The 25380-nt window shown below is 39.8% G+C and overlaps 3 protein-coding genes across 11 annotated transcripts in view; 1 reads left to right on the top strand and 2 right to left on the bottom strand.

Annotated features, from left to right (window-relative positions):
• The first annotated feature begins 47 nt into the window (after positions 1 to 47).
• Ewg (DNA-binding protein Ewg) lies at positions 48 to 10006 on the top strand. Of its 6 annotated transcripts, none has more exons than XM_078179276.1 (8): positions 48 to 123; positions 1908 to 2187; positions 3439 to 3563; positions 3738 to 4163; positions 4244 to 4543; positions 4989 to 5129; positions 5256 to 5403; positions 7027 to 10006. In XM_078179276.1, exons 2-8 carry the CDS (start codon positions 2010 to 2012, stop codon positions 7356 to 7358), a joined length of 1650 nt encoding a protein of 549 aa, XP_078035402.1. In that variant the 5' UTR covers positions 48 to 123; positions 1908 to 2009; the 3' UTR covers positions 7359 to 10006. The 6 variants fall into 6 exon arrangements, with proteins under 6 accessions (XP_078035402.1, XP_078035404.1, XP_078035401.1 ...); XM_078179278.1 differs by lacking the exon at positions 48 to 123 and adding an exon at positions 141 to 424; XM_078179275.1 differs by lacking the exon at positions 48 to 123 and adding an exon at positions 142 to 646.
• A 142-nt stretch (positions 10007 to 10148) lies between these two features.
• Positions 10149 to 11404, bottom strand: Cox5a (Cytochrome c oxidase subunit 5A). The gene is made up of 2 exons (XM_078179285.1): positions 11079 to 11404; positions 10149 to 10581 (listed from the first exon to the last, which is right to left on the bottom strand). Exons 1-2 carry the CDS (start codon positions 11284 to 11286, stop codon positions 10325 to 10327), a joined length of 465 nt encoding a protein of 154 aa, XP_078035411.1. The 5' UTR covers positions 11287 to 11404; the 3' UTR covers positions 10149 to 10324.
• Positions 11405 to 13982: 2578 nt separating this feature from the next.
• The window catches only part of Wdb (serine/threonine-protein phosphatase regulatory subunit widerborst), a 45519-nt gene continuing 34121 nt past the window's right edge, over positions 13983 to 25380 (bottom strand). For 3 of the 4 annotated variants that reach the window (XM_078178321.1, XM_078178322.1, XM_078178324.1), the window contains 8 exons: positions 17595 to 17791; positions 17309 to 17503; positions 17079 to 17215; positions 16888 to 17005; positions 16526 to 16801; positions 16105 to 16334; positions 15866 to 16020; positions 13983 to 15679 (listed from right to left, as the gene is read on the bottom strand). In XM_078178321.1, the coding sequence (XP_078034447.1) occupies positions 15870 to 16020; positions 16105 to 16334; positions 16526 to 16801; positions 16888 to 17005; positions 17079 to 17215; positions 17309 to 17503; positions 17595 to 17791 (1304 nt within the window). In that variant the 3' untranslated portion in view covers positions 13983 to 15679; positions 15866 to 15869. The remainder of the gene's footprint in view (positions 15680 to 15865; positions 16021 to 16104; positions 16335 to 16525; positions 16802 to 16887; positions 17006 to 17078; positions 17216 to 17308; positions 17504 to 17594; positions 17792 to 25380) is intronic. The other variant, XM_078178323.1, reaches the window with a different exon arrangement.

Raw genomic sequence — 25380 nt, 5'->3', positions numbered from 1 at the left:
GACGCCATGACGCGTACCTCGAACGCGGCTGCCAATCACGTTATTCCAGACCCGTATACATGTATATGGTGTTCGTGTTTCCGTGGACGGTGGTACAATTTCGCGGATTCTCACGGGAAATCGGTGAGTGGTGAAAAGTTCTCCGCTTGTTATTAGCGGCTAAGCGTGGGTTGAGGGGCCGGGTGATGCGCGGACATCGCTCGGTCGCGAAATAAGGGCAATTTCGCATCGTCTGCTTGGAGTGCACCGCGCAGGCTCGCTCAAAATGGCCGCCTGGCCTGCCGCGTTTGTTTGTGGTGGAGATGGAGGGCCGCGGTAGCCGATCGATACGGCGACGGTCGCCCGCACGAAAACTGGCGATGGTGTTTATGGCGGCTGTTGTGCGTGTTGCGGCGCGGCGCGACCTGCACGCGATTTACGCCCGGTGAGATCAAACGCGGTCGCGTGGCTAACGGGCTCACGGTGGCAGTGGTGTGCGGGTGAGAGCGGGTGCTTTGACACGGGCGGCGAGATGACCGCGACCGCGAGACGCGAGCGCGAACGTAGGGCGTGGTGAGAGAGCGTAGCCGACGGCGCGGCGGCCTCCCCGCAGACGCGAAACCCTGAGCCCTCCCTGATCGGGTGACCACTCAGAGGGACACACAAGGTGCGTACGCAACTCGCGATTTTCACTGGGCCTGCTCCATGGCTCAACCGCGGTACCACCGCGGTCATGAGCTTTGCGGCCCCGGAGGTGGTCTCTTTTGCGTGTGCCCTGCGCATTTTCATTGCCCCCCCAAACGTATCGCCGAACAAACGCGCCGTGTGCGCGGCTTGGCGCATCCTCTCTCTCTTCCGTCTCGTCACGCTCTTTGCCGAACCACGCTTCTTTAGCCGGCCTTCTTAACTTCTCCCCGCTAAATTTCCATTCGAGTCCCTCTTTCGTTTGCTTCCGTCATTATGCCGAGTTCAACGCCGATCCGACGCGTATCCCTTACGGTTTACCGATATCCCCGATCACGATCGCATCGTCGAAGACGTCGCTCGTGATCGTTCGTATTCGTTCGTATTCACATTCATCGTTTGCCTTCCTCTTCTGCTTCGAGCTCTCGAGAGCCTCCTCTCCCTCCTATCGCTCCTCTCGCGTGATCCTCACGCGCGAGGATGCGTGCTTGCTTTCCGACCGTACGCGCGGGAAACGCTACCGACACGATTTCATTGTTGTCCTTTCTCAAAAAACTCTATCCACGCCTTCGACCTTTCTTGTTTTCCTTCCGCTATCGTGCCAATATATTTCAATGTTTTCTTTCTCTGTTCGCGCGATAGTTTGCTTCAATAATTTTTTCTTTTTACTAGTCATCACTTATACATAGTTATGTCCTCTTCAATTAAGCCATGTATAGGCTAGATTTGTACGATTCATATTCATTCCGTGTTTACATTGTTCACTTACTTCAATGTTTCAATTGTTTTAGTTTTCATTCTTTATTTTCGGATATACTTAGTGCATAGTTCTGAATACTGAATAGCTTCAGCTGCTCCCTACCTAATATTGTTGTTATGATAGGGGAGTACTGTGATATGGTAAATGGGACAGATGCTAAAGGTTCTGAGCATGACTCAGTTATGTTATCTTATTAGTATATGTATCTTGATAATCAGTAATGTTATTCAAATTGAAAAAGCTTTTATACTGTAGTGCGAGACATGTGGTTCAGATTAGGACTATTGCTATGTAAGTATTCAAAATTTGAAAACGAGTAGTCGAGTATCAAAATTTTTATTTCTTTCCAAAATTATCAAAACAGAAAAGAGAAAATTATTTACAATAAATTATGCGCCATAAACGGATCATTGTATCTATAAACGATATGTTTTTTTGTCGCATCTTATGTTTTTTTTAATATAGTCTTGGTTCTCTCATTTAGGTGAAGGTGATGTAGAAAAGAAACTGAAACTATCAAAGGTCAACACCTGCTTTGGGGTACTCCAATACAACAGAGGACAGAACGGGTGACAGAAATTAGAAGATGGTATCTCTGCCCAACGCAGAGTCAGGCACGATGGACAGAATTTCAGATGACGACGATGACGAGCCAAGTAGCGGGTCGGAGACATATGAGGAAGGCGACCTTCTTACGGCTGCCATGGACGATGATGTCACGGCCCAGCTAGCAGCTGCAGGTTGGCAAATCAAACACGCTAATGGTGATTTCCATTTTTTTGCTTTTCACCTTTTGAGTTATTTATGTTCTAATTATTCTCATTTGCAAGTAAAAGAGTAACATGCAGGGTGCACCAATGATGTTAAATGATTGATTCCAATAAACTAAGAGGGGGAAAGCTTACTGGAAAACCTATAGATTCTATAGTAAAGTTGCTGGTACAATTAAGTGTTGGATTGGTTGTATGATTAATGAAATATCATTAGAGTTCATTTCTTAAATGTACTAGTCAATTGTATGTTATATAATTCTGTATAAGTCACTTGTTGAAACTGTTAGCGGGGAAATATGTATATATAGAATTGGAGTTATTGATTTATGGTTAATGGAAAGATACAGAAGTGGATACTGCCTGCCAATGATACATCCAATCTGGTAATTATGGATGATCTGAAAAAGTAAATCTAGACAAGAACAACCTCCAATAATATTTTTGTTTCCTTTACATATTATTCTACTTTATGCAGAAGTTTGTTATTTGTTTTTATATTTATGTCATTGACAGTGCAGCATGAATTTATTATCATTTCTCACAATTTTGATTTTTCTTTTTTTTTTTTTTAAGTAATGCAGAATAGAAGCATACTACAAAGGCACTATTATTGAATGCATTTTACATTGTTTGTGTGCTGTATTTTAATTTGCTTACATTTTTTTAAATCTTACTCATATGGAAACACTGTTTTTTATATTTGCAACATTTCTATGTGATATGTGATTATCATTTGCATTAGTCTATTTGATGTCGTTTTCCATTGTGTATTCCTTAACACCTATTGTAACTATTTCATGTTAATTCTTGAGTTAATCACCAAAATTTCTATTCGTTTTACTTCGCAAATGTATGTTTGTTATTTCGAGTATCCAAATGTGTCAAAAAGATACAATATTTTGTAGATATTCATTTTCACCTAGATCAAGAAAGTATCCAAGAGTATGTCTTTTGTTATCATACGTTAAACAATTATGACTATATTCTTGGACACATCACGCACGTTTCATGTCACTACCGCTTTCGCATCTCATATGTTTTTGAATGTACTACAGATGTATAATTATGTCAGCAGAATGTATGTGAACGCTTTTTTTTTTTTGAAAGGACGCTTTCGGACCTAATATAAAATGTTGGTACTATTTTAACTTGAGGGAATAGTTTTGTTACATTCTACTGACATCCAATTTGGTGTGGGATTGGAGAATCAGAAAACATATAATTAATAATTCGCACATTTAGGCCCTGTTGGCGTAGCCGCAGCCGCCGCCATTGTGTCTGCGAAAAAGAGGAAACGACCTCATAGTTTTGAAACGAATCCCAGCATCAGGAAGAGACAACAAAACAGACTTCTGAGGAAACTCAGAGTAAGTATGCCGTATTCATTGACTTTAAGCAGAATTTCTTGCGAATCATATACATTACATATGTATGCACACATGTTACCCCTGGTAGGAACTATTAGCCAATACAAAAAATTTCGAATCCCTTGCAGTCTTTAGTATTGGTTATTTTTGCAAAAGAGTACTTTCTTGTTGCAGCAAACAATAGATGAATTCGCAACGCGAGTTGGACAGCAGGCAGTGGTGTTAGTAGCCACACCTGGAAAGCCAAACAGTAGTTATAAAGTATTCGGAGCGAAACCGTTAGAAGATGTAGTAAAGAATTTAAGGAATGTTATTATGGAAGAACTTGAAAGCGCGCTCGCGCAACAAGCTCCACCTCCAGTACAAGACGATCCATCCTTATACGAATTACCACCTCTCATAATAGATGGGATACCTACCCCTGTGGAGAAAATGACACAAGCTCAGCTCAGGGCGTTCATCCCCTTGATGCTGAAGTATTCCACTGGTAGGGGTAAACCTGGCTGGGGCAGGGATAGCACACGGCCACCTTGGTGGCCGAAAGAATTACCATGGGCAAACGTTCGTATGGACGCAAGATCCGAGGATGAGAAGCAAAAGGTTCGTAAGCTTACTCTTCTCGTTTGCAGCGACGATAAGCTAGATTTCAGTTTGTGATCAACGATATTTTCTCTTTTTAGATTTCCTGGACGCACGCATTAAGACAAATTGTAATAAACTGTTATAAATTTCATGGAAGAGAAGATCTTCTACCTGCGTTCAGCGAAGAGGACGACAAGTCAAACGTGCTGATACAACAGTCAACTCCTCATTCCTCGTCTCATCAGTCACATTCGTCCACCCAGGGGCAAGGTGGACAATCGCAACAACAACAGACGGTGGGAGTTGTTCGCCTGAGCAGCACGGATTCATCTAAGGGAAACTCTTCGCCAGCACAAATCATTGCCGCGTCTCCTACAGCTCTTGCCACTGCCACTCAGGTGGGAGTGGGTAGAGTGTACTGAAAAGAAAAAAAAAAGAAATTGAACGAAGCAACATGATCGATAGCTGTGCAATCGAGAAGATGCACGCACATAATCTTTCCACTCGAGTGTAATGTTACCGGATCGTTGGCAGCCAGCTATGTAGTCATGGCGTTTCTTCAAATTTCTGCGTAGAGAAAGATTAGAAATCGGAACGTATTCTTTTGAACATAATTCGTATTTATGTTCATGTGTTTGGTTTCCCTTATTTGAGTTTGATCTGTATTTTATTTCTACTATTATTATATATTCTACGCGAATACGTGTTATTCGTTTTTCGTTCAGTTATGTCTCGCGAAACTTTTATACTTTTTTAATTCGTGTTTAGTATGTTTTATTTTCTCCAGAATTTAGTAGACAGCATCTACGAACGTTGTATTTACTTACGTTTGTCTTACCGTAGATGACGGCCCAATATCCAACGGCAGTTTTGCAAACGATAACAAATCCTGATGGCACTGTCTCCATTATCCAAGTGGACCCCAATAACCCAATAATCACGTTACCAGATGGTACAACAGCACAAGTGCAAGGCGTTGCTACCGTAAGTTTTCAGTCTGCTACCTAAGTTATCCATGATATTATGAAGAATGTACCGTTGTATTTTGAGAGTGTACGGAATTGCTGTGTCGTAAGACTTGATTAAAAATCAGATATTTTTCTTGCTCAGATTCATACGAGTCAAGGGGAAGTTCAAGCACTCGCTGAAGTGGCAGGTAGCGCAGAGGGTACTAGCGTCGCTGTCGACCTAAACAGTGTTACAGAAGCGACACTAGGCCAAGACGGTCAGATCATTCTCACAGGAGAAGACGGACACGGTAAAACAGTTTTCTATAGGCTCTGCACCGTCGCCGGCCAGGAGCTACTTGAGCAGTGAATTCGTTTTTACTGGCCCAGGATCCTTTGTTGTTTTGCATGCTGTCTGCTACGCTCCGTTCAAGAAACTACCTACTGTTCTACTACTTTGTACAACGAGAGTAGAATGTCGAATTAGTTTAATCACTTTTTTTTGGTACTGTACATAATATGGCAATTTCACACCTCGAGGAGCTATGCACAGCTTTATCTTAATTTCATTTTTTTTTTAAGAATCCATGGTACACTCACAGTTTAGTTATCATCTTCAGAGGAGCGTTCAAAGTGTACAGAAAAATATGATCGAATCTTTTGTTTTCTCTTTTTTTTTTTTTTACGAAGCACGTTAAAACGTTGCCTAATATAAATGAAAGAAGGTCTCGTGGACCTGATGCAGGTTGCTTTCGATATCGTACTTTTTGTATGTGTTTCTGTACATCAGACTATTCTCTTATCCTGAGATGCTGTTTTTTTTTATATTCTTAATTGAGAAGATTATTCATTGTGAATGAAACTGAAAGATTGATTGCAATATGTATATGCATGTATATACTGTTTTTAAATGTTGCAATTAATTTACTCGACCATGATATATCTTTGTATATCAGGGGGTTGCATGTATAGTTTGTACTCCTCTGGAAGGATAGAAAAAAAAGAAGATTCATGAACATCGTGACATTCTGGAATGTGTAAATCGTGAAAGTAAAGGTCAAATCGCAGTTCACATGGATTCTTAAGATCTTTTAATTTAACAAGAAATAAAGAGGAAGGTATCACTTCGTGATCGCGATAAAACCTGTTCCCGTTCTATGAAACACCATTTACCATTATTACCGAAGATTGGTCATCTACTTTAATTAAAAAAAAAAAAGAAACAAAGAGAAATAAAACTGCTGTACATAGAGTATTTTTTGTTGATGTTTTATTATTTTATAGTTTTAGTCTGCAGCTTTTGTTTAAGCTACTCTCGTGATCGGTGTGTTCAATTGATTTCATATAGAAAAGAGAAAACAGAAGTATATGTATTTTGTAAAACCGGTCCACATTCATTGAGTCAAATCTCACACAATGGCTTAAACATTTGTTGCTTCTTTATTAATGCCTTATTTTACGCGAGCGTAGACGTGGATTATGTTTTTGCGCATTTAACGGTGTTATCTGTTAAAAGGGTGTTCCGGGGAAACACGGTAACGAATACTGTCTCAAAAAATAAATGATCCGTGTACGTGTACCAAGTACATTCACGGCTTTCACTCAGCACACCCTGTTAATATATAGATTTTTATTTATTATTCACGATTTTTCATACTGAACGTCTCGAATGAGATAAATGTACCTAAATTGTAGACAATCATTCACGCAGCTGTATCGTAAACTGGTAGCATTGATTAGCACAAGTCTGGACTAGACAACAGAGTGTACCAGTACATTCTTTAATGAATATTTACAAATATCAACCACGAAAACCATACGCGACTCTGTGGTTCTCGCGTTGGCTGCGCTCACTTCAAGTCATTCCCAGTTTGCTATACAGAACAATGCCTGGTCACAGGGCAGAACACAGGACAGTTGCTTCTCTGTTTCAGGCTATCCTGTCTCGGTGTCGGGAGTAATTACGGTACCGGTATCCGCTAGTATGTATCAGACAATGGTCGCCAATATACAGAGTGACGGTACGATGCAAGTAGTCACGCCGATGGTCCAAGTACCGAAAGTCGAGCCGGGGAACGGAGAGACTAGCATCGAGGCCGTTACTATACAGGGTCATCCTATGACAATGATTAACGCAGCCGGCGAGCATCAAGTTTTGCAAGTGATATCGTTGAAGGATGCCAATGTCCTCACCAAAGCCATGCAGGCCGAAGTAGTGAAGGACGAGGATAGTCAGCAACAACAAACCGTCTCTAGTCCAGAATAAAGCGTTTTACATATAGTTAATGAAACAGAGAACAGAAAACAGCGGAAAAAAGGAGAGTACATTAGTGGTGTTTAAACAAAAATGAAAAGAGAAAAACAATAAAGAGAGAGCGAGAGAGAAGAGAAAGAGTGAGAGTATTAGATACGTGTTGTTAATATTAAGGCAAATGATTGTGTCTTTTTTGAGTCATTGTGTAGTGTGTCCTGCTGTTGAGAACAGTGATCGGATTAGCGAGTCTGTTTGGAAAGCGAGGATGACTGAATTATGTTCGACTCGTCGGACCTGGATGTAATCATATTTGTATTCAAGATTCATTGTAGACACTTAGAGTATTCACTTGTAATTCGATTTCTCGAAGATAGTACTAATTTTTAGGGGCTGCTAATCATGCTCGACGAATCGCGAGACTCGATCAGCGGTCTCGTTGTGTCCGCGGACCGGAATTTAACTATACAATTCAGTCCAGCGACCGGACGCGGGGAAACACATTCGTCTAGTCTTAGTGTCGTGTCCAGAAGAGCGATCGATATACCAAAGAAATTTCGGATTTTGTGTTAAATTATTTTACCAGAGAGACCGATACGAACAGTATGAACATGGTGTCTCAGCTAAATGGGATCACCAAGATATCTATTTTATTGGAACGATAGATCCTCGAGTGATCTCAGCTAGCTAAAGCACTCTGCTTACCTATATGTATATAAGAAAATATACAGTGTCCTTTTTTTAACTGAACGCGCATCCGAATGTCTCCCAAGCGATTAAAGATATAAAAAGATTTTCCACTTAAAAATGATTTGATAAATTGCGTGGTTTCTGCTCGATATTATAGGGATAATATCAAGATCAATTTAATAATTTTTGATAATCTTTTTTATGTCTTCGAGGTGCTACGAGATATTTCCGCGTTTACAGTTCAAAAAGAGACATAGCGTATAGATAAATTAATTTTGTGAAATCGATAATCCGATGCGAACTCTTTCTGAGCGAGTTGATACTTGTAAACGTAATATAGTCGACTCGGAATTTCAGAAATATTTATTTAAAAAATGAGCGAAAGAAGGTGCGTCATAGGTGAACAGAATTTTTTTAAACTGACGGATAAACGAATTCCGCGGTGTTACGATTACGATCTGAATGTTTTTCGGTTGAAAATACGAATTTGGCTATTAGGCTAGTCTCAAAAGGAAAGCACGTAGCCTATTTTTCTGACGAATCGAGGTATAAAAGTAAAATTTAAATGATTTCCCGGCGGTAGCGACGTGTAACAATACATATTATCGATAGTAGCGGTAAAACGGAGGGGAAAAAAAGAAATTTAAGCATTTCTGACGGGTACAAATAGGCTATAAGATTATCGTTTCTTTTTTGAAAAATAAGAACGTACGGATTTGAAGTTTTAATGCACACCCATGAGAAACGACGTGATTGATTTTATCGCATTAACGCATACAGTTTATTAGATAATTACTTCTATCTGTAAAGAACACTATATAATTCTCACGAACGGAGACTGCGTAAGTCTTTCCATTCCGTTTTCTCTTAACGACGTTGCAAACAATAAGAAAAACTGTCAAACACGAAGAATCATGTATTGTTCTTTGTTTTGTTTTGCAGATAAAGAAACGAGAATACGTATTTATTTTTGTTATCAACGAAGGGAAAGAAAAAAAAAAGGAGGAAAGATCGAGAACGTTTCCATGCATTTAAATGCCAACTCACTTTTATACTGTATCTAAAGTTAGGGAAAAGCGTTATTTTTTTCTGTGCAATCTTGTTTCAATGTTGCGGTATTTCCAGTTTCGCTAGGGATGCGTGATTGACCGTGTCAGAATGTTGATCATTTGATTTTGCTCGACAGTTTTCACACGTTTTCATTTCTCATTCATTTTTATACTTTTTAGTACCTTTACATACTAACTCGCGTGAACTTGTGTATGTGTACACGTACGTACGGGCGTATTCACTTCCTCGGTCGATTTTATTCATTCTTTTGTGATACTTACTTAATTAATGTTTACCGGTACGCGTGTCTATATCGTGAATGAAGTTCCTGTAGGTGTGTAACAGTCTCTCTTCTACTCGTGGACGCTTGTGTCGCGAGCAGAGTCGTAACATTGAAACAACAAACTGCCCCCAACACCAAGTACGAACGATACCAAAAAATAAAAAAGGTTTTTATAACATTATAGAAGAAAGTAGTCGAATTTAATAATTATCAATAGAACAGATCACAAAGACTAGATGCTAATTGTTATATTGTTTTTAATTCTTTTTCTATTCTTTTTTTTTTTTGAACCGTGACCATCACGGACAGAAAAAATGTAATATATTAAAATACTCCCGATGTAAGGGTCATGTTACATTTTGTTTTGACATTGTTTGTAACAAAGCACACAGAACGTAAATTAAGTTGAATGTCGTTCGAAAGGAGAAGAAGTGTAATACCATTTTAGATAATTATAGATGTACGTGTACATGACTTTATCGCTGTGTATCTTACAATTGTAATTTGTACATACGTCGTCGTTGTGTCACCTTTCCGCTTTGTTTACTTTTGATGTAAAAAGGACGAAAACTGATAAATTGAAAAATATTAAGAGTTTAGAAGCAACTCAAAGAACCAATGGAAGTTGCTATTAAAATATAATACATACATATCATTTCGTTTTGTTAATTCTAAAAATGAACAAGAACGTCTTCGAAAACATTGCGGACATATACAATTTTCATACAAATTTCCTTCGCTCTCGACTATCGATGTGCTTTGCGCAAAGAAAAGGCAATACACTAATTAACCATGATTGTTTATTGAAATCAGCTTTTGGTAACAAGTATGTACAGAAGTACTTTTTTTCCTGATTTAACAGTTAGTATTCTTCCTCGTTTACGAATTATCGTACGAAAGGCATTTTTCTATATGCGAATTCTAGATTTGTATTTAAATATAAAGTTTTCATACAGGTTCAGCCATACATTTCATATACATTTGCAAGTGCTAATTCAGGCTTGTCATAGCCAAGCTCTTCAGGCGTGTTTACACCCAATTCATCCAAAGTAGGCTTAATTTCTTGTAAGATGTAGGGATAGATTTCATTGAGCCTGTCTCCGCACTTGTCCCTTACAACTTCCAGAAACCTAATGGCAAGCGCATAATCGTTCAGTCGTCTGCAAGCCCTCATTGCAGCACAGATGATCGATGGGTCAGGTACCAGATCCATACCTGAAAAATACCAGCAGTGTAAAAAACAAAACTGACAATAAGCAACAATACTGTACAATATAGTAGTCTAGGTGTCTGTAACGGTATATGTAACAGTGCATCTGTATGCTTTCAAATATTGGGCTGCCAATATTAATTTCTATATAATTCACGATTGTGAAGACCATCCGAACATGTAATACTCTTTACGCAATTTTTATGAAAACTGTGCGCATGATTTCTCGATTCGGTAATGGATTCCATTTAATTTGAGAACATGTTAACATACAAAACGGAATGGAGAAAATTTTTACAAATTCGCGAACATAGTGGATAAATTTAATACAGCTCCAGAATTTCTTCGTAGCAAAAATGAGCGAAACGAAGAAATTGGAACATCGTTTCGAGCTCGAAAATGACCTAGGAAAAGATACGCGATCAATTGTATTGAACTCGACACACAGTTCTATTTAACTTGTTGGGGACACACCGAGATAAATGAATATCTGATTACTAACCCGCCAACGAGTTCATAACTTGACGAGTTTCCCAGTGATCAATTTCTGGCCGATTCAAGTACGCCGTGTATCTTTTATTGAAGTCCTCTTCGTTCTCCTCTGGCTCATCATGCGAAGCACGAACATTCTGCACACCGAGGGCCGTGGTGCGTGGCACTATGTGTTTCCTCACGATGGACTGAATACGGTTTCCCGTGAAACGTAACATGTCGAGTTCTGTTTCACTGAAAAGATCGGAAAATTCGACGAGGGACGAACAGCAGACGTCGGTTGCGTAAACTCGATAGAAGACGGGAATTTGTTCAAAGCACAGGTCGCAGACGATTATTATAGAGGCGAAACTCTAGTGACGACTCTCGGACTTAACATTCGGTGCGCGTGCGTACACAAGTTGTGATCCGTAAAATAATTTTCGTACAACTTAGACAAACAATATGAATTTGTGATGCGCTATAGTTTAATAATTAACTTTTTCTTGCTGTAATAAGTTTTATTGCTGTTATGTCATATGTCATTCGCAAATGAGGGGTTCCTAAAGTCGTTTCAAGAAAGTTTTTCCTTTGCAAAAATTTTATACTCTGTATACGTAAGCATAAAATTCTTAAACTGATGGTTACGTAATCGTCCTTATGACTAAAAATCGACGGACGGTTCTTGTTTCTGAAACGCGAATTAGCCTAGCGGCAAAATGCTGAAACTGTTAGCCAAAACCTATTATTGATAATTTTGGCTACAAGTTTCGATATTTCGCCACCGGATTCGATGGTGCTATTTCTAGATTTTACAGAGCAGACGACGCATATCGAATTTCACATTATGTATTTCTTATGAAGAAAGCGGCAAAAATCGGCGTCTGCTCTCTGTATTTTTAACAATAAATAAACTGTTTTCGCGCAATACTAAACATTACTGTATCGTCAAAATATTGTGGCAAGCCCTCAATTACGATACTATAAATTTCATATATAAATGTTTATTCCAGAAGTGGTTTAATTCAGGCTTTTCACCGCTAGATGGTTATAGCGTTTCTGTGCCCGTAGCGTGACTTAATTACAAAAAATCGTTAATAATTGTAATTTTGACTGTCCGTGCTTTAGGTTCGATTTTATAAAGTCATTAGAGTTCAGATACAGTAATTTATACACAGATGCGGCAATATCAGCTGCTGCTTACTACTGAACGAATTAAACCGTACTGAGCATCCAGTACTGTTCATCAGCAATCTAATTATTTACAGAGCCCAACATATTTTCCAAGATATACTGTACCAGCTGCAGGACCTCATCGACAGCAACAAATAGTTGATACGATGTAGCAACATTTGCATGGGGAGGGATGGTGGCGACTGGGCCCTGGTCCTTTACTCATGATCCAAACTTGCTTCTTACAGGAAACTTAGTACGGATCCAGTTGTTAAAACAGTTGTTGTTTCGAAATAAAAGGGATTGATGAATTTTGACTTGTTTCAGCTATTTCGTCAAGATTTTAGTAACGCGATAGATTGTTTTATCAACAAGAATTTCTTTCGATTCCTCACAAATGCATACAAATCTGCATTTTAGTAGTACAGCCGGCAAGTTGAACTGTATTCTCCGTTCGTCACGTTGGAATTAGAAGCATTGCAATTTAAATAATGTGTTCAAATTATTTAAGCTCCTATGCTTGTATTTTTATACGTAACTAATAACCTACCTCGACAATTGGTATACATTAATATATAAAATGAAATCAAACGTATAAATGCGTGAATTTATTTGTTTATAAAATTAATGCACCAGGTTCGTATACGGATATTCGAACGTAGAAAATTAATGCATTGGAATTATTTAAATAGATCCGTAGAGCATGATACTCCCGAACGTTTGTTTGTCCGATTAGACTTCTATTTTCGTGAAATGTCTATTACTTTTGTCTATAATTGTTTAAATGTGTACACATGAAGAATGAATAATCTTATTTTAATTACTGCACTTAAATTTATTATACGAATCAGCTAGCCACTCTTACGCTTAATATGACAAGGATAAATTAATCAACTTTCATTTATGTTACTCTTTTTTACATTCTAAAATCAACTGTACAACTGTTTTGTTTTTCTTTCTAACAGTGATTAATACGAGTATCTGCAGTATATACCTATTAAATCTATATATACAATGAAATCATATTCGTCACCATAATTCGTACTAATTGTAAATGTAGTGAGGTTTGCTGGGTCATAATTTGCATAAGGGAAGGGAAGGGAAACGGAAAAGAAATCTAATTATAATAATAGCTAATGATTGCGTTTTAACGATAAATACGTACGATAGACTATCACAGTGTAGCTCGCGTTTGTATTCGTAGAATCTCTATTGTTCTAGTCTTTTGATTATAATTCCCATATTATTTTTTTTCGCAAACTGTGTGGAAGTATATCTTTGTTTGCAAAACGTGTCGTTTCTTTTTTATCCGATTCTTGTGATCATGCAGTTGTACAAATGCGGTTGTCACAATATATAAAAAAATACTAATATATTATCAAGAATCCCTTATTATAGTACACTTGAAATAGCACTAAAAGCCTATGTTAGCCCAGAACGTAATAATTATAAAAAATGCTCTATCATACCAGTATGAAAAGGGGAGGAGAGGGATTTGTCTTTGCGAAAACCTAATAAAGAAAAAAAAATAGGCCACGAGAAACTGCTCTAGCGATCTACTGATGTTTGACTAAGCAAAGTGTTTCAAGAATGAAATTGAGAGAGAGAGAGAGAGAGAGAGAGAGAAATATAGATAGATAGGGGGATAGAGAAAGAGAAAAAGAGAAAGAGAGAGAGAGAGAGAGAGAGAGAGAAAGAATAAAAGAATCACAGACACAAAAGAAAAGAAACAACCAGAGAGTAGAAATAAATTAGACGTTCGTTTAATAAAGTGTCTATTTATGCGTATAGAACTCTTATGAATTTTTATCTATGTTGTTCTTCTCGAGTCACATTACAGCATTTACAATAATCATATACTTCGATTTACCTTTGAACTAATTTTCATGAAGTGGAGATAAACAGTGTGTACATTCGTAAACAAAGTGTACTATGAGTAACGAGGTAAACATATCCGACACAAGAGAAAACAAAGGATGGAAAAAATAAAAATGTAACAAGTCTCGTCTCGGCTACTTCATGAAAATATGAGCAAGCACTCACTCATTTTGTTAACCACCTATTTATTAAGAGCTACTATTGTTTATTATTTATTATGCAATGGTAAGAAACTTTAAAAACGATCCCACGTCTCTGCGGTGGCCTGTGGGAGCACAGCTCCGAATAAATCTTATGCATTGTATCTCTATTATTTATTATATTTATAAGCAATGGATATTTTGGTACAATTAAATTTTTTTTTCTTTATTGTATACTTGCCCCTCGCTTCTTTTATTTTTTTATTATTTATAGCTTTTTTATTTATAAAACAACATATATTTTTACGTTTTCTTGTTTCAATGAATTAATCCTTATTGTTCAATAATATTATTTTCATTTTTTTCATTTTTTTGATATGCCTGTCGCATATCTGGTCACGGCTCTCACCTCCATGAAAAAATTTATTTTCCATTTGCTGCGGGCATGCAGTCAGCGTAATTGTTAGTATTTTATAGCACATCGGTCTGTACGTTACACGTGTTAACCACAGTTTGGTGTAATTCGTGTATGTGTGAATGGTGTGACTTGTCGTATCATCAATATTACTATATTTTTATAATATATTGTATCATATATATATATATATGTATATATATATATATATTTATTTTGTATTGTATATATATATATATATATATATATATATATATATGTATATATGTGTATATGTATATGTATATATACAATATATATGCATATATATATGTATGTATATATATATATATTTATATTTATGTATATTTACCTAATTTTATTATGTTTTGTTATAGTTATCGTTATCATTAATACGAATATATGATACATTTCAAACAACGCCCCCGCTGGCTCCGTCGGAGGCGAGAATCAGAGTAAGGTGGGTCAGTCGTGATAGGACACTCAGCCGTTTAATAACCGAAGCGCGAATGTCACATGCAAAAAATTAACATTATAACGATATACTTCATCTATACTCGAATTTACACCTTGATCATCTCCTCCTACCGAGCACAGCTGAACCTTAGGGTTAAGAAGGGACTAACATCCTAGTATTATGTGCTGACACTGAGTACATTATACAACTGAAATCATTGCTGTCAAAGAAAAAAGGAAAAAAAAAGAAACGTGGAAAATTAATGTACACAATAAAAATATTAGAACTCATCAATCATCATCATATCATCATCATTATCATCATCATTATCAATGAACAATATCGTGAATATCACTGCTTCCTCCGCAGATTTTTTTTCTTTCTTTCTTCTCCGTTCGCGCCCCCATTTTCTGGGCGTTAAACTAATTAAAAGGAATTACGATTACGTCAAGAATGCCATTTGTGGGACACTTTGCTTTGCTAACAACAGTAATTTTTTGCATGTAGTATATGGACAATCGACGTAAACTAAGGACTAATGATCGGGCAGCGTGGTAGTGTACTTCCACCTGCAATGAAAAATAATTATCGTACTTGTAACTTATTTTATTCTGCTCGTTGAAAAAACATTTACAATTCTCTCTTATTCTTTTTTTTTATCTCTCTTGATACTTCTGAAGCGTCAGACGTTTTATTACTACAGATTACCGGGCGAGTCGCAGGTAAATTAGTCGACGAGCGGAGATGTTACTCACCAGCTCAGGGGCGGGCTTGTGTCGCGGGTGCGGTAGTGGCAGGAACTGGAGTGTTGGAGGAACTGGAGGTCGCTGTAAGAGCATTACGTTGTACTACCTCCAATTCGTTCAGTTTCTTCCACATCTCGTCCCTCTCCTTTTCTCTCTTCCTTTCTCTGATATTTGAAAATATTTTTATAGGTGATCGGCGCAAACGCGGTCTTTACGGAAAGTTATTCGAGCAGCGACAGACTACTTACTTTTGCCTTTCAGACTTATAGCTGGCAGTAAGTTCATCGAAGAGCCTACTATTCATTTCCATAAATGTTTTAAGAACATTATAAACAAGGGCTATAATTGTAGAATTCCAGTGTTCCTTGCTAATTCTATACAATGCCGGGAACATAATTCCCATTATAACATGATTGTTTTCTTCAATTAGAGACATTATGTATTCATTATTCCAAAAGTATAATGCTCTCTCAGCAACCTAAAACACAGTTATTATTTGAAATTACTCGCTGGATTCGTTACTCGCTAATAAACTACGGGATCCTCGTGCATTTAAAGAAAATATCATTTTCATGTCTCGCAGCGATGTCTTGCGAACAATTTTACAAATTTACTTCAAGATACCGTAGTTTAATTAGGGCATTTAAATAATTATTTCAATTTACACACCTGAAAGTGCGGTGAAGACACACAACGTGCAATTTGCCTGAACAAAGGTTCTTGTATTTTAATAAATTGGCTAGGTTCTATGACGTCCAAAATTTCTTCAATTTCTCCAAGGAACATTACCTCCTTCTGGCTACACGTTTTAGGCCAGAACTTAAGGAGGCCTCGTATAACTGGCTCTGTTAGGGTAGCGTCCTTTTCAAGAAACTGTACCACACAATAAGCTAATTGTGCATGATATAATGATAAGCACTTCACTTTATGCAATGGCAACAGCACCTGCGGAACGGTAAATCATTACACAAACTTGGAAATTTAATGATACACGTCGCCGTAACAGAGCTTTCTACGCGAAATATTTTTACCTTAACCAGAAATTGCTTGTGCTCGACTTTCAAGGGAAGAGCAAATCCATTTATAATGCTACCCAGAATTTCAAGAAGTTCCCCGACACCGTTGAAATGCTCCGTTTCATACACAAACCTGGAACAATTACGGAACGTTTGAGCAACGACTCCGTTAAATAGATAAATCTATTAGCTGCACGAATACATACACATACCTCAAAAAGATATTGTTGATTTGTTTGCGTATGAAGGCTCTAAGGCCAAGGAACTTTCCATAAATACGGTGCAAAACTGTTTTCAGCAGATCCCTTTCCCTAGGATCCTCAGAATCGAACAACTCTAACAACTGAAACATGGAGAATAAACGTCGATCAGAAAGCGTTTTACAAAGTCGACTATATAATGTTCTATAAAAAAAAAAAAACACGTGAAGCCGTACCTGTAGAACAAATTTTTGCTCGATAGCTCTTTTTCCAACCGTAGGTTGGAAATCTGAAGATTCAAGAAAACGTAGAAAGAATTCGTAAACTAGCTGAAGGTGCGGCCAACTCGCCTCCAGTGTTGGGTCATCCTCTTCTGGATCGAAATCCGGATTTTCACTAGGTGGTAATGTGCGAAACAGATTTGCAGAAATCTGTGGATCAGAGAAACGCGAACGTTGGAGTAATAGCAGTCTCTTTTTGAGCCAGAAGTTATCGGAGGCGGTGGATCGAAAATATGCTCACCATATTAATGACTTCCGGGTAGACGGGCTCGGTGAGGACTCCCCGACCAGCTGTGATGTATTCGACCAGTTCATTAAGTGTACTACGTTTAATTTCTTTACCTTTAAGATCCGCTGTCACGTCCATGAAATCGAATGTCACACAACATTGTTGGAGTTTTCTGATAAACAATTCTTCTTGCTCTGATGGCGGGGCATCTGTAAAAACAAGAACGGACCAATATAAATTCGATTCTAGGACAAGTTCGACGATAGATTCTCGTTGCTACATTATTGGATAGTTGGCGACGGTTTCGAAACCATCCGCCCCGCCCGGCCACCCCAGATCTTTTAATTCGTCGCAGGAGCATTATTTGCTGATTAGCGCCGCGATTATATACCGTTCGCAATATTAATCATAAGTTGTGCCACCTTCGAGGTGCATTAATCCCGGTATAGTACGATCACCAGCTTGTGGAGAGCTATTTTTGGGCTCGTCTATGGATCGCGGTAGAAAATCCTGAGGATCGACTGCGAACACTCGGGCCAGATAGAAATCGGGTACTGAGACCCACTACTACGCCATTATCAAACGGATCGACGTGACCGATAATACGATAATACGGCCGATGCACACTGTTTTGCATATTGATTATTAATTTACGTGTTGCAGACTTTGTAAAACGTGGCAAAATTATATGTATACTTCCCCCCATTAACGAGTAAAGACCCTCGAGCAGAATATTGCTAAATTTTCAAATATTATAACTCAATTACTTGTTGAGAATAAAATGAACCAAGTCGAGAAATTTAAACGAAAATATTTGCGGATGATTTTACTTCCTGCATCGAGCTTAAATAATATTATAGTCGAAAGATGGTGCATTATTTGATGCGCGTACAAAAGTAGGAGCACACCCACGTGCGCGGTTCATGCCTCCCACATCATCGTGGTTGTATTTTTGGTTGCTCCCGAGTAATAAGAATTTAATTCCGCGCGTCTCGAAATTTAATTTTATGCCCGACTAAATCGAAGTACCCACGTACTTTTAATGAATTCAAGAACTTATAAGTTCCTAATCCATTGTTAAGCTTCCTTTCTAGTTTCGTACTAGAAATCGCGCCGCGAACACGGCGAACGATTTGAATAATTGTTCTAGACGGGTTTCATTCTGTAGGATTATAATATGCCAAAACTTTTAAATATTTAACACGACTCGTGAATATTATCCGCCTAATTTAAGAGTCACTAGCCTGGGTGATGACTCTTATCTTGGCAGAATTTCATGCAGATACAAGAATAATATACCGGTAGGTCGTAAGCAGTGTGACGTAGATTGTTGAAAACTAATTTATTTTTATATCAATTGTACATACTGTATGCCATTTATTTATAGTACTGATTTTTTACGATGATATTAATCAATGTTTTTTATTCGATGCACGAGCATGATACAACGTGAACCCTGTAGATATAAATGCAGACATATTATGATCATGGTTTCACAATGTTTTGATGCTACGCCGGTAACATATATGTGTCGTAGGAGAGCCCTCTTTGAGGTTATGTCGGGAGAGGTTATGAATCGAGCGCCATGCGGTAATTCGTGTAGTCCGCTGTTGGCAATACATTCCAAGTGCAGTATTATTTTATATTATTAAATTAATTATATCATATTAAAATACTACAATATATTATAATCGTTACAGTATTATAAATATTATTTCTCACAATATCCTGTTGTTTATTTTTATTTAGTAACACTAAGTAAATAGAACATGAAAGATTCTGAAACGAGGCATTGCCATTTCGAAATAATCAAGAAGCGATTTCGGAACCGTAATTCTGATCGTTAAGGGTTTCCCCCACCTTGCTCGTTGAATTAGTATGCGCAAGCATACTGGCAGCTATACGAGGAATTATCCTAACCATACGGAATTCATAGAAATAACGCTGTGGGCACGTCGGAACACGGTGTCATAGTTGTGACCTAATTTGCGACTGGAACGTGACTGGAACCCACGGGCGAATGCAAGTCGATATTTAAATAAAACGGGAGAACACGCCGAGTGTTTCAGCCGGGACGGAAAGAATGCCGCGATAAGACGGAACACAACCATAATGACACGCGAGAGAAATGGCATAGGTACAATTCCGTTCGGCGTGAAACGAGCTATCGTGGAAACGTGACAAAACCGTTTATCAGAAAAGCGACTCGGCGCGACCTCTCGTCGCCACAGGCCTTATTGAGAAATTTTTTACGAGAAAATAGCACCCCCCCCCCCCCCCCCGCCGCGATATAAATTACCGCGCCTCTATTAGCGTGTCTACTTCAGGGGTTGATCGTTTTCCCATTCGATGGAGTTTTCATTCACGCTGCGGAGGGCGTCGTGAAGAGGAAGAGGAGGAGAAGAAGAAAGAGGAGGAGGAGGGGGAGGAGAAGGACAAGGACGGAAGACGGAACACGGAACAAAACTCCCTTTCCCGTTTTATTTCCTCTCTTTCTCCTCTATTCGTTGCGGCCCCCGCGCTCCTCTTTCATTTCTCGGTTTCTATCTCTTTTTGCTCGTCGCGTATTGATTTACCAGCCGGCGAACTTTAAACTCGCATCTCGCGGCTCGTACCCTCATTCATCTTAAGCCTTTGATGGAAGCGCAATGAAAATGGGATTCGCCTGCGACAGAGATTAGCCAAATTAATCTGTTAACCCGGATCTAGGCGAATTAACTCCTTTCCGTTTCCCCCGGTTCAACTTTTACGTTCCTTGTTTATTTAACGTTGCAACTTAACCGTCGATCCTCGCTCGCCCAACGGAGCGTTGTTTTCTTTTATTGTTCCTATTCAGGTAAAACATGTTTAATTACATTGATCGATACTCATGTTTTGTAGATTAATGAATTAAGGTGGAAATAGCGTTAATAAAAAGCTGGCACTTTAAAACACTTTTGCCGGCGTCAATGGTAAAACGCTGATGGAAAAAGATCTCCGTAACAAAAGGACAGATCCCAGAGAACGCGGTGTCGTTCTTTTTTTTTTTTTATTGCTTTGCTTACTTGAGACAGTTAAATTCGGTTAGATAAGCGGGAATCGATAAAACGTGTAAATTTATCCTGTCGCTGTACATTTTGACTGTTCAGTTTCTACGGCTCGCTGATCCGCGCCGAGTACGGACACGACGCGACACGACACGGACCGGACAGTTCTATCGGGCCCGATAATCAGAATTCGATGATCGTATCTTCGCCGAGGCGCAAATACGTTCTCGCGAGCTTTTGAATCGTAGATTGCGCTATCGGACAAGATAATTAACGTGGAAGGCCGTCACGCTGGAACCAATGTCGCTATTTGCTCGTTAAAGCGAACTTCCGCGATTTGCCACTCTGGTGTTCCCCTTTATTACAATATGGAATCTCGATCCCGCGAAAACACCGTGGACGAACGGGGACGGATAATAATTAATGTCGCGCACGCCGCTGCGTCGCATCTGTTAACTAATTTCATTGTTGCCCTTCTCCTTCCGTTGTTTCTCCCTCTGAAGAAAACAAGTCGAACACAGTGTGTGTGTGTGTGCAATAAAAATGTCGAGTTGGTCCAACAGATAGCGGTCGAACCACTTGATTGGTCGACTAGCGATATGACACGTATTGTGTCATTCGACATAACCTCAAAGATAAGGAACAGTTTTTCTGCGTGTCGATACTATAGGAATTTCGCGCGGAACAACAACGATTAGTCGTCGAACAGGTGTACGAATAAAAATGCGTCGACTGTCTCTCGCTGTAATAAATCGATCCAAGTTTCTCCCGCCGTTTGAGAACCCGAGCTCCACGCAACGACAACACACACACACACAATCGTATCGACCCCGTGTGTGTACATATAGTACAGATTTTTTCTGTAATTGTTATATATGCAACTTTGGAAAGTCTTGGGGGGCCTCGAACAACGGACACGTTATTTCGTTCTTTTTCGCCCCATTCCTATATCGTATGCAAACGAGAACCATTGTCTTCGAACCAGTTGTCAAAATAAATGACGCTCGCAGCTTACGCAATGGCAAAAAAAAGTACGCGAAAGAAATTAAGGCTGTCTTGCGTCGCCTCAAATGAATGAAAGTCAAGGCACGCCGATAGAAGTTAGAGGAATTTATATTTCAGCGCGTTACGTCATCAGAAGCAATTGATAATAGTACGCGCGCGATGCGAGGAAATCGAAACCGTTCTCGCGAGTTTGTAGGCCATCTCACGGCCGAAGCGACAAACGCGAGGTGTGAAAAGGGGTTAAGAGCATCGTCGAAACTCGATTCTCCCTTTTACTGGCAACCGCGTCTCCGAGCTTACGAAAAATTAGTCGGAAACGGCGCGATTTTATTGGCCGCCGTGAGGTTCGTTAACTGTTGGCATCGTCGACGGTGACGAGAATCGGCGGACACGACCCGATTCGAAATCGTAAAAACACGCCACACAGCGTGAAGAAAAAATATTGAATATAGACAAATAATAAGAATAATTTTCAGCTACAATCGGAGACGTATCTTCCGACACCGCTTGGTAGAAACAGCGTTAATTATCTGAATATGCTTGGATCAATTTGAACTTCGCGAACTATTCGTGCAATTGTTTCGTATTCGAATTAGTTGTCGGCGTCCAAATTCAAAAGTGTTCCGTTCAAAGAGAAGCGTGTTTAACGATTGAATTTCTATCGTATCAATTCGGGGCAGAATTAGCGCGAACCTTTGATCGTTGAGAGGATACCGGGCGCGTAAAATGGCAAAAAGCGTGGACACTGACACTCTGGAAAAACACGGAAAAGAGATCGAGAGGAAGTGAAAAGGAAAGAGAGGGGGGGGGGGGAGAAGAAGGGGAGAAAGGAAGAGAGGGAGAGAGAGCGGAGAGTAGAGAGAGAGAGAGAGAGAGAGAGCGAGCAAAACGGGAACGGAACCTTGACGACTGTTAAGGTTGAAAGGATGCTCGGATGTAAATGCGGGGAATGACGAAAGTTACACACGGCCCCGTACAGGTTAGGTTTGTTGCGTTACAACTGGCGAAGAGTGCGCCTGCACGCGTGAATGGCAACGCCGCGCGGCCCGCAGCGTAACATGGTAGCAGGGGAATCATTAAAATGTTCTCCCGTCAGAGATCGCTTTAATCGTTCATCGGATACTTTGCGCGCCAATTATTCGACCGCTTGAACCTGTTCGCTGGATAATTTTATGATTATAGTCGTCCCGACGGCTACAGTCAAACGTAATGAATATTAAGCACAGATACAACCGCAATAAATGTTACCATTATGTCACTTATATTAATTTAGGATTTACCCTGGTACATCGAGCTAATGCGAACGATTAACGTGCTCGCAGGTCTTCGGATTAACGCTTGACGAATTACAGAATCAACGTTAAAAATTTTTGCATTAATTATCATGGACGGTCAAATGGCCGGTTTCAGGTTTCTTATATCATAATTATCGAAGTCACAGCGCTGCTTCCATAAAAAAATTGGATACACAATTGTGGAAACATTTATATGTATATAAGGAGATATCGATCAAATAAATGAAATAAAAATAAAATAAACATTCTTTAATGCTACTGTTATGAAGAACTGTTCTCTCTCCTTTCGCCGCCGTGTATTTTCGCGGTCTCGTATTAAGAATTACCGGCGTGTAAATAATATAAGTCGCATTCGAATGGGAAGTCGTCCGAATATATCATAGCGTTCAATATCGCGTCGAATAAAAACATCCTCGAGTGCATAAACAAAAAAAGTTGAAAGGTCACCGAAAGAGGCAATCGCGAACAGAAGGTAGCCTGTTCTCCCTGAACTGTACGAGGAAAACACTGGCGTAGAGTTATTAGTGTAACGCTACGAAGGAGCATCGGTATTAACTCGATCGTGATAATTGCCCGCGACATCGCGTGAAATTATGTCTTTCCGCGTCGAGCGCGATCGTCGATGCGGTCGCGATTGTTTGCAAATTTTCGGTTGCAATTGATTCCATTCAAATTGGTAGACAGCTTGAACGAAATAAGAAAAGCCATATTTAAATTAAACGGCGGGATATATGAATCTACGCAATAATTAATCGATAATGATAATAATAATAATAATAGTAGTGGTAATAGTATGTTCGCATCGAATATGCTCGACTTTGAAATTTCGTCGACGGCGAGAGCAAACGTTAGAAGGCTCGTTGAAAGGCGGGTCGAAAAAAAAAAAACGAAGCTGGTTAGCTTTCATCGTGGTTCGAGACGCAACCTCGGCAATTTCGTGTATTTCCAACCGCGAGGAGGCACGGCCTCCGATTATTTCGCTTCATTTATTTTCGGCCCCGCCGAACGCGCGTCCTTCTACTGGCCGACATTCCCGTGGTAATTAAAACGAAAAAAGGCACGAGCAGCGGCGGCAGCAGCAACAGAACGAAGAAGAAGAGGAAGAGCCAACAAGAAGAAGAAAAAAAGCGACAAACTGTCCTAGACCGGCGACGTTGTTGCGTCGCGAAAAAGGGAGAGCAGATCTCTCGCGGCTTGCTAGAGCCTCGATCGTCGCGTCGATTAAATTGGTTTCACTTTATCGATGCATCGTCGACGCATAATATTCATCCCCGGGGAATGGACCGCCGTATCCCAAAGTAACTTTGCTTTCTGCGAGGCTGCACCGCGACCTCGATGAATTTATCGAATTATATTGAGCTACCCCTTCCAGCCCCCCCCCCTCCCCTCTCTCCCTCTCTGTGTCAATAGGCGAAGTAATAGAATCTCAGAAATATAGGAAACGGTATTCCTCTCGCCATTGTGCATTAACCAACAATGTTAAAATCGAGAGCCTCCATTAAACCGGGTCTTGCAGCGTCGACGACCTGGCGATCAGCAATTTGAACTTGACCTCAGAAAATCCTTGTTTCGGATTTGCCATTGCTTTTATCCCGCCTGTCTTGTCCTTCTACAAACTTTTAGCAGGGAAGCTGAAATGTTTGCCCGTGACAGAGTACATGTTAAAAAATTTAATCGGGTCCCAAAGAAATATTTTCTACGTCATTTGATCCTCTCTATTTCTTTACTATTGTTTAAACGAGGCACGCTACGTTACTCGTCAGATCATTCGACAACACAAGAGAACAGCAGGAAACGATTGGATCGGCGTAAAAATGAATTTTCAAATGGTGACAGATAATTGAGCGAGGCACGTGAGCGGGACGCGCGTGGCAGCGAACGCGTCGAAGAAAGAGAGCGAGAGAGGAGAGAACAGGGGGAAAAAATTCAAATTTCAGCGATCCTTGTAGCTGTTCCGACTTTGAGAGTGAGTACGAGTAGCCCGCGATGTATCATCGAGGATCTAGGTTCCTGTCACCCATTTCGCATAACAGACCTTGCCCCCCGAGCGTCTCCAAAGAAGAGAAGAGGAGGAGGAGGAGGAGGAGGAGGAGGAGGAGAGACGCGACGCGCGTGGATCGTCTGGCAAAGCGAGGACACGGGCAACAGAAACGGAACACGGGGTAAGGGTAATCGATTGTCACGATCGAGCGTCATCCGCGAATGACGACAGCCGCGGCACGGGAATTGACATCGTGCCCGGAATGAGTAGTTGCGACTCGTCCAAAACATAATTAGAATTTCGCCAGCGCCACGTTGGCTGCGGCATGCGGGATGCAGCATGCAGCTTGCGGCGTCGCATGTCGGAACCGCCGCTGATTTTATTATCTGTTAATCGGGGCTCGGATATTCGAAGGAAACGATCCAGTCGCGCGCGACCACCACCTTCCTTAACCCGTTTAACATCCGAACGGACTTGTAGAAGATTTGTTA

This window comes from Augochlora pura, chromosome 4 (genome assembly GCF_028453695.1).
Source record: "Augochlora pura isolate Apur16 chromosome 4, APUR_v2.2.1, whole genome shotgun sequence".
Lineage (NCBI taxonomy): Eukaryota > Metazoa > Arthropoda > Insecta > Hymenoptera > Halictidae > Augochlora > Augochlora pura.
Note: the sequence above shows the minus strand (reverse complement) of the source record. Positions and strands in the feature narration are given on the sequence as shown.